Source organism: Chelonoidis abingdonii, chromosome 10 (genome assembly GCF_003597395.2).
Source record: "Chelonoidis abingdonii isolate Lonesome George chromosome 10, CheloAbing_2.0, whole genome shotgun sequence".
Classification (NCBI taxonomy): Eukaryota; Metazoa; Chordata; order Testudines; family Testudinidae; genus Chelonoidis; species Chelonoidis abingdonii.
The window spans coordinates 62,647,952-62,657,849 of record NC_133778.1 but is presented as its reverse complement, the minus strand read 5'-3'; the positions used below and the strand labels follow the sequence as shown (position 1 = coordinate 62,657,849).

The following is a 9,898-nucleotide window of genomic DNA, read 5'->3' as shown; positions in this document are numbered from 1 at the left end:
TCCACAGAAGTTTTCTTTCAGTTGTTGAGGCAGCAGGCAAAACAAACGGAAAAATTAGCTTCTGTGATGGAAGGGGACAGAGTTCACCTTTTGTAGAGTGATTCTGGAGAATATAAAATGATTTTGTCTTCAGGGAAGATGCAGAAAGGTTCATGCTTTCTCAGAAAGCATATTTCAGAGCTTTCTAGCCAGAGTAATTGTGACCAGGAACATCTTTCATGGAAAGAAAACTGTTAAACTAAGGAAACTTAGTACCATTGAGTAAGCCACTAGAGAAATAGTTCTCAACCTTTCCAGAATAGTCTACCCCTTTTAGGGGTCTGATTTGCCTTGCATGCCCCAATTTTCACCTCACTTAAAAACGTGGACTTTGCCTTCAGCCCTGTGCAGTGAGGCTAGGGCTTTGGCTTTCTACCCTGGGCCCTAGAGAGTCTAAAGCTGGCCCTGGCACCTCCATTAAAATGAAATCGTGGTTTGAGAACTGTTGAGCTAGTATATAGAAGAGTATAAACAAGTCATTGTCTTTATGAAATTTACGGCTATGTCTACACTAGCACTTATGTTGGCAAAACTTTTGTCTCTCAGGGGTGTGAAAAATAATCATCCTGAGCAACATAAGTTTTGTTGGCATAAGCACTCATGTGCACAGCACTATGTCGGGGGGAGATGCACTACTGCCACTCGTTGAGCTGGTTTTATTACGTTGATGGGAGAGAGCCCTCCCATCGGCATAATGTGACTAGACGAGCGCTGTTACAGCTGTGCTGCTGTAAGCTTGCAAGTGTAGACATTAGCCTTAGTTTGTAATGACTTCTCTAGTGCTTTTTAGGGAGCCTGTTGTAAAACTAAGCAAATATCTGGGTGAGTTGATGTACCCCCGGATGACCACTGCATACCCCCAGCGGTATAGGTACCCCTGGTTGAGAACTGCTGCACCAGAGATATGGATGAGCCTGCATATGTGACATTGTTTAATGCTGCAACATGAGAGGCAAGCAATATGAAAGAAATGCTAATAAGCTGGAAAAGCACTTAGCTGGGATTTATTTTTCTATCTTGACAGCAGCAGTAGATCTCTGTCCATTCTCTAGTGTAGGCTGAAAGGTCGATGTAGAGAGAGTTTTAGACTATAGAGGAGTATTCCATCTTATCAAGGACCTGCCACTAAGATAGAGCAGAGATCTCTGTGTCAGCTTCACTCAGTCACAGCTCCATGGCTGCTTTCCTTTTTATCACTTGAATCACTCTTCCTACTAGAGGACTGGCGAAAGCACAGAGAAGGCAATTTGGTCAGGCAAAGCATCTGATTCCAGTGATATGAGGTCCAAGTCTGTGAAGAAACCCATCTTTGTTTTGACAGCGTAAGAAGGAGTCCAGCTGAGGTGACTTAGTTGTTTGGTTATCACATGAGATATGTCTTGGTTCAAAGGGTGTTCTGAATTGCCACTATGCTGCTTGTGTGTTCTCTCCCCTTTATGCAGATCAGCATGCTTCAGCTTAGGTAAGCTGCTGCTGAGGAGAGCATCTATACCACTTCAGTGTTTAGACCTGAGCTCCTTCTGCTCCCTTTATGATTTTGTATGCCAAAGTCATTGTGCTGATAGGACTAGAATGTGGTCTTTTCTCAAGTCATCCTGGTAGCATAAGACAGCCAACCGGATTGCTCATTTCAAGGAGGCTGATACATAGGACTCTTTCTTTCAACATGACCACATACCCTTTGCATTATGGTGTTTCTCCTTCGTGACAGGCTGGCATCTATGGCTAGGATTTTGCAGTCCAGACTGTACCATTATGGATGGTTTCCACCAGCAGATCACTGTTGATGGTATCCTCACTTATGTCTGCAAAAGGATGCCAAGGCTTTCAGAATCCCTGATGCTCATTTATGTACAGTTGTGCCAGTGGGGTAATCTCTTTCTGCATAAGGACCAAAAAACCTACCAGCCATAAGTAAAAATGGATTGGTGACTCTTGGCTTTGTGGCGTTTTAGAGGGGCATGGATTTTTGTCAAACCTTTCCTGCTGTGGTCCTTCCTATGAGTCTATTTCTATGTGGAGGAGCCTCAGAGAGGGGATCAGGGAGCACTTCTTTATTAACTCATATCTGAAATATAGAGTGTTCCCTTATATTGCTGCCTCCTGAGGTTCCTGGGTTTGATGCTCTGATAAGTGTCATCTAAGAAAGGGCTTGAGTTACTGGGTTCCTCACCTTGGCTGTTGTCATTACCAATACCTTGGCGGCAGACCAAAAGATAATGTTTCGTAATGGTAGCATCAAGGTGAATAAGGGAAGTTGCTAAAGACAGGGCCTGATGGGTATATGCAGATACGTTTTGATCAGGTCCACTGGCATAGAAGGGTCCCTTGGGTCGACTGCAGAGTTTCCATCCTGAATTTCATCATCTTGGTTCATTCTGTTTTTTTTATCTTATGGATGAAGAAGAGGGAGGTAGAACCTCGAGCACCATTTCTTCTTGGGGGACAGATAGATGTGAGATCTGTTTCAGAATGGTTTGATTCAAGGTTGGAGAGGAAATGAAAAAGGGATGTGCAGGAACCTGTAGCAACATTCCTGAGGAACCAGGGGTCCAAGAATGGGATATCCTATCCCTATTTCTGGACTGAGGCAGGTCTGCTTGGACTGGAAGGAAGAATTGGGCCCATTCATTGATCTGGACTTACCTCTGGTGTATCGCGGTCCTAGCTCCTGGAATAAGGGGAGTCCTTCTCTGGTACTTTTTTGTTTGAAATAGAAATGAAAGAAGTTCCTGCCCTTATATAAAGACTTTTATATAGTCTTTGAAGTTTGCTGGATCAAATGCTTCAGTTTAACCACCTTATTTGGGTACAACCTTACGAAGCCTTTGCTCAAACAGGATTCCATCCTAGAATTTTGAGGCACAGAGAATTTACTATGCATAGTAAGGCACCTCTTGGCATTCTGCCTGCTCTGTTTGGTTGCCTCCACCGTGCTTGCAGAAGGAAGTTCATGTGTAAAGGAAGGAGCTTGGCAGGTGACTTTTTGGGGATCATTCACCGAAGAGGATCATCTCCTAGGTTGGGGGAGGGGGATAAAGAATATTACTCCCTGCTGTTGCCCCCCATATTTGGCTTTAAAAAGCTCAAGAGATCGCAAACAGCTGTGGTGCTGAACTGATGTGCTAGTAGTTGAATGCTCAGAACTAAGCTGGAATGAAGACAAAATCCCAAAATTTGATACACAAGGCAGTTTCTACACCAGCCAAACATTTGTCTTCTGTACCATGCTTTCTGAATTAGATTAATCTTATTACACAGCAGCAACAGCTTTTGTAAGACTCAAATTTCAATAGTGTATTAACCGATTCTTTCTCTCTACTGGTAATTTACAGAGGCCATGTAATTCTTGTCTATGCTGTGTAAAATGACAGCAAGTTAGCAGCCCACTATCACCAAACTTGTGTGTGAACAATAAAAGAAAACATTTCAGTTTGAAGTTTTCAAGAGACTTATTTTTATTGTATTTTAACAAGGAGTATCCATCCCTGTGTCCCTTTTAAGCATTTCTGGCTGTATTACCAGACAACCTCTTGTGAAGGCTCTGCCATACCGGAACCTAATTTTCAGTCAGGTACTTGGTGTTACTCATGGTCTCTCCCTCTCTCTAATAGCAGGATTTACTGTTGGCATTTAAACTTCACTTGGGTCTGGGCTGGGCGTTTGATTTTTTTTATACTATAACTAGTTCTGTTTGACAGTAGTCATTTCCCCATGTATCAGTCTTCCGTTACTTTATTGCTTCAGATTTTTCCCACTGTATTGTTTATTGGCTATGCTAAGCAGTTTCTGTTATACTCTCACGTACTTGCAGAAAGAGAGGTGCAGCCCACATGTCTCACATAGGGACAGAGGTCATGATCCAGATGTTCTTCTCTCAGTTGGAAACTGAGACTGGTTTTATGGCAAAGTAGAAGTTTTACCTGTGCACAAATAAACTTATTGTGGCAAACTAATCTTAAAAAGAGAGGCTACAGTATTCTGTTCTCTGCTGACTGACTACTGTTTCTAAGGTAGATGGCTCAGTGCTGGAACTTGTCCCTGCTTCATCCTCTTCTCATATACCACAGTATGTAAGTGCCCTGCTGTTACTGAGAAAAGGACAAAATATAGCATTTCATAAAGCTCATGAGTAGTTTTCATGGTGGCCAATTACCCAGCTTTTGCTGCTTGTGCTGCACCATCAGACTCATCTCTTCTCCCTCTCATCTTCTTCCCTTGCTCCTGACCATGGAAGCTGCGGTAATTTTCCACCAATGTGAAAGAACCTTAGACAGCAGCCAATCTGAAACAGGAACCTCTTCGGCCTGTGGTCATGCTGCCATACTATAAGTCTCCGAGGCGGCTGCATGCCTTTCTAAGGGCTTCAAGTGCAGTGAGGACATTCATAAAACCACCAGGAACATGTTGCAATGATGCACTGTGACTATGACACCAGGTGCTTCTAGCAGAGGCGGTGTAGGCAGAGTGATATCCAAAAGGCTGAATGAAGAGAGATGTTTTTAACCCTTACCACAGACAGATAGGGACCAGCAGCCCCCTCTCCCTCAAATAAAATAGAACTCTTCACAGTTGGTCCAGCAGACTGACAACCTTACTCTCACCTGCTCTACTATATTCCTGCACAGGGAAAGGAAGGAGTACTGTTGTTTCAGTAATACACAATGAAGCAGGAGAGGTAAGAAAGGCAGCAGACTGGCTTTCTCAGAGTACAATTTGAAACTCTCTGTTATTCCAAAATTCAATAAAACGTGAAGTGAGGTAGTGTTTTATGGCTTCCATATCCATTATGTGTTAGAACTATGCTTTAAAGTATTCAGAATTTTCAGATACTGTGGCCAGTTTCACTTTAATATGAGAAACCGGTGCCCTTGTTTTCCTATGATTCTGTGCCCTCTCATGTTGGACTATGATTTTTGTACCTTCCTCTCTTTGAGAATTACCCCCCACCTGGATGTGGCTGAACAGTCCCCGGTGTACATGAGATTTGAATGGTCTCTGGGATGAAATGTAAATTTCTTGTTTACACCTTCCCCCCCACTGACGAACGGACAGTTAAGCAGATAATGGCCTCTTAGACACACTAGCATGCCAGCAAGGTGCTATCTCTGAGAAATTGGTTTGTGGGCATTACCAAGAACTAGAACATATTTCAGTAACAATTATATAGAAAAATCTCAAATTTTACAGGGCAGTGTTGTTACAAACATTTCAACAGGAAATTATGCAGCAGATTATGAGTTTTCAAATGATACCGCACAAGACATACTTAGTACAAAATGTATCATGAACATAGAAAAGTGGTGTCATATGTCACTGTTCTACTCCATCACCAGACTGGCCCAGCCCAATGGCTCATTTTAAACAGTAGATTTTCTAACTCACATTGCATTTAGCACACAACCTCTCCTTCCCCACCTCATCCTTTATTTAAAATAGTTTATCAGCCTCAGAAAATTGTTCCTGTAACTAAGATGCTTAGTTATCTGTTATTCACAATTCAATGTATTTTTCAAAATTAGTACAGGGAATAAAAAATGCACCAGCATGAATTTGCTGGCAGAGTCATCAATTACAATTATTTGCTAAGTACCAACAATGTTGATTCCACAGGAAAAAATTATCAGAGATAGTAACTATAAAATGACTTACTTATGTCTTCAGCAACCTCAACATGCCACTAGGAAAGAGGATGTGTTTCCCCTTGAGTTGCTGACAGTAGCACTAAATCTTCACAAGAAAATTTTCTTTTATCACTTGCTGCCTCCCCAGCAGTTAAAACAAACAAGACCTTGATTTCCTGTTAGAACTGGCTAAGCTGCACATGGGAGATTCAAAATAGCTTCCGCTAATTGTCTTTCTTATGCTTTGGCTTGTTTAAGAAAAGTAGCTGAATTTAGATCTGGTTTAGCTAGTAACCAACCTAAATGCAACCACTTTTCCTAGTCCAGACAAAGTTTGGCGATCATTTTAATGTCTGCACCTGATTATTGAATGCAGCTGTATTTAATGAGCTGGCACAGAAGTAGGCCATAAACACACACAACTTGTAAACACTTGCCAGGGATATGAAAATGATATCCAGGATCTCTGTGATGCACCAAATGAAGTCACTCACTCAGATGTAGAAAGGTTCACTGCTTCATCGAGAGGATTAAGATATTGCATTAGAGACTCATATTTTTTCCCCTTTGCACGTGATCCCTTCCTCAGTTTTCTCCTCTTGCTTCTACAGTATCTGAGTCTACAGTACTTGGCCTAGCTGATATGGCCTAAACTGCATCTCTTGTGGGGGAAATCCAACTCTGGAGACAGTAGATGATGCAGACTTTCTAGAGTGACTGCACACTCCAGTAGGGTCAAGGCTGGTATGGATATCAATACTGAGGTGGTGGATCCATGGAGGCGGGATGAAAGTAACTTACAGGACTTATCAGTACTGCTGGAGTTTGAGGGGGTGTGGCCTCATCTGGAAGAGGCGGGGCCTCTCAAGATTTAAAGACCCTGCAGCTGTGTGCTCATTGGGCCGCATGTGGCCTGTGGGTTGAGAACTGCTCGCTTAGAGAAAGATTCTCATATAGAGCATTGCTCTGAAGTACGTCCCTCTCCTAGACAAAGTAGGCGCTGGAGGTGCCTGTCCTTAACAGATGGACAGGGCTTGAATTCTGGAGATTTAGCTTCTGCCATGCTGCTAGTGCCCCTGTACAAAGAGGAAGGGGATCGGGTCTAGCCTAAATGAAACATATCTAAGCAAAACTTTTTTTCAGGTTTATTAGCCAATGGGCAATAACTAAGGCTAAGATTTAGTCATGAGTATTTTTAGTAAGTCATGGACAGGTCATGGGGCAATAAACAAAAATTCACAGCCCGTGACCTGTCCATGCGACTTGTATTATAAAGCCCTGACTAAATCTAGGGTGTTCTGGGGGCGCCACTGGTGCTGGCGGGGGAGGGCCTCCAGGGTACCTACTGGTGCGTGGGGGGGGGGGCGCTGGGGAACCTGCCTGGTGCGTGGGGAGGGTGGTACTCCAGGGCACCTGCTGGTGCTCAGAGGAGGGCGCTCCAGGGAGCCTGTTGATGCTGAGGGGGGCAGCCCGGGACTGCCGGCACCACTGCTGGGGGTGGGGGTGTGGGAAGGCAGCCTGGAATCATCACTGTTGCTGGGGGGGCCAGTGGGGATGGCCCGAGGCCACCCGACCTGCTCCATTGGCCCTGGGGTCAAGGGCCCCAGCAGGCTGCACAAGTCCCGGAGATCCCGAAATCCGTGACTTCTGTGACAGACTTGCAGCCTAAGCAATAACTATAACAACGAACGACTAATTAGCCAGTCAGCAACAGAGAACTCATGAAGAAAATTGTTCTGGCCATCCAACTGGAAAATACACTTGTCAGAGATATACCACTGAGCACTTACCTGATTAAAGAGAAAACAACTAGTAAGAGGTGATTGACCAGTATGTGAAATACCTCACTGCCATAGTGAGCTAACTTTGGATGTTACCCTTCCAAATTCAAGTAACAAGACTGTGATTGCAGCGAGAAAAAGAGATACACATCTTCAGAATGAGCTATGCAAATGAAAATATGTGCTGGAGGTACTGTGAACGCAAATTTTATTTTACCTAATAAAAAACAAGCTCCTATAGGAAATACAGTGTTCTCTGTCACATGTGTATTAATTCAGTTTCAGGTTCAGTTAGACTCAGTCATATTTTGAAACATTAACCATCTAATGTACTATACCACCCATGAGAACAGCAGTCAGTACATTTGTTTTGAAAAATGAAGTAGAAAAATGCAGTTAGTATAGGCAATAACCTTCACATAATTCTGACAATTAAACTGTTGCCACTTCCCTTTTATTCTGTAGCCAAAATAACTGCTGAAAATAAACTCAATCCAAACTCAATTCCCCAACAATGACACTCAGAGTTATCAGTCTAGGTATTTATATGTCCACTATCACTTTAGTATCAGAACATCTCCCAAGTATTGAAAAATAGAAATAGAAAAATAGAAAAGTAAAAACCTTCCTCTCTTACTTCATTTAGGGAACATTTGTCTATTTCTGTATGTTAAAAATAATTTTAATGTCGGAACCAAAGACACCAAATAATGATTTAAGCAAAGCCATCTTTAGTGTAAGATGTTTGCCCCTAGTATGCCAGAACAATGCAAAGCCAATAAACATTCCAGTAGAGCTTCACCAGTTTCTGAAAGGTGTAGTTACATATAATCTAATTTGGAAACAGTAATACAGTAGAAAAAAAAATAGGTCAAATAACATATACTGAAACAACATTAAGTTTCTGACTTATGACAACAAAATCCACGATAATTAGTTTTAAAGCTACTGATCCATCTAGTGAAGAAACTTGCATGGTATATGATGACAATATGATGTGTTTTGCTGACATCCCAGAAATACTGAAGCAATTATGAAATAGAATAATTTCTTTTCCTAGCCTTGGTTTTGACTGAGTAAGATTTATCAGAAGTTACTTTTTAAAAAGAATTAGACGGTAAAGATTCAGAATTCTGCATCAGTGCCAAACCAAACCCATGCACATACATGATAGTTCTGAAATATTACAACTAAACACATTTACATTTCACATCAGTAGTATATGATGCTATATCCTACTCACATCTTTATAAAAAATTTTGTGATATCAGATCCATATTTTGAAGCTAAAGAATGTCGTTTCATCTGGCTTCTTTCCTTGGCTTGTTTAGCAGTTCTCTGAAAAGATAGAAGTGTCTGAATATATTAAAAATTACTTAGGAACAGTATTCAACATTTGAGTTTATCTTGATTGTTAAAGAATTGGGGTCTCATGTTTGATCTAACATGTTGTAACACTTATCACACTATCTTAAATATTGATGCTTGTGACAGGGTGACAACTTTCATGTTCTTGTTGAACCAAAGTCTTCCAATTTGGCACACTCATTTCTTTATGAAGTACTGAGTACAGAAGAAAGATCAAATTTGAACACTGATTTTTCTATTAGAGATCACAAGGAGGACATCACTCTTACTTACTGGAGTAAAACGCTTCATGTGCTTTTTTAAAACTAGAATCTTGAAGTCTGATATACTTGTTAATTGTCGGATTAAAGAAAAAAATGTATTTGGAATTTGCTGTTTCTACTATAAGTCACCAAAATGTCAGTCTATTTATAAAAGAGTTGCATTAATTTTTTTTGCAAGGCACTTGTGGTAGAATTTGGAGGCCAATTTGGAGAAATTATGATAATCTAAATTCACAGGTTCTATTTAAGAGATTTTAGCCAGCTAACTGTTGAAGGTGACTACTGAAGTACGGTGCAGGCCCTGATGTTTGTAACCCTGTCCACCAAAAGGGTGCATTGCCGTCAACTAGTACTTAATATTTAGCAGTCAGGTAGCACTGTACATCAGTGCTGTGAAAATAAATGTTCTTATAGGGAATTTGGTGAGGATTGATACATGTATTATTTCTTTACCGACATGGATAAACAAACACAGGACAAATGGCTAGCACCAAGTCACACAGCAAGTCAGTGGGAGAGCCAGGATTAGAACACCGTAATATATGGTTCCAAGGATTAGAGAATCACTTTAAATACATCTTATATTTTAAAGATGATCTGTATCTGTATGTTACTTTTTACTCATAGTACACCTGAATTAGTGAAAGAGACTCATTTACCTTAAAAGGCAGCATCTTTTAAGGCTTTTTGTAAAATTACTACCATTTGATGGTTATTTATTTACCTGTGCAAAATAAGTTTGTTAGTCCTAGTCCAATTCTTGGTAGATAAGTGTCTACATTAAAAACATCACTGCAATTGACAGTAACAAACATCCTTGCTG

The 9,898-nt window shown here is 41.2% G+C and overlaps 1 protein-coding gene across 1 annotated transcript in view; it reads right to left on the bottom strand.

Annotated features, from left to right (window-relative positions):
* Window positions 1-7,635: 7,635 nt before the first annotated feature.
* Window positions 7,636-9,898, bottom strand: part of ZRANB3 (zinc finger RANBP2-type containing 3) — a 122,389-nt gene continuing 120,126 nt past the window's right edge. The window contains 1 exon segment of the mRNA XM_075070251.1: window positions 7,636-8,782. Within this exon segment, the coding sequence (XP_074926352.1) occupies window positions 8,684-8,782 (99 nt within the window). The 3' untranslated portion in view covers window positions 7,636-8,683.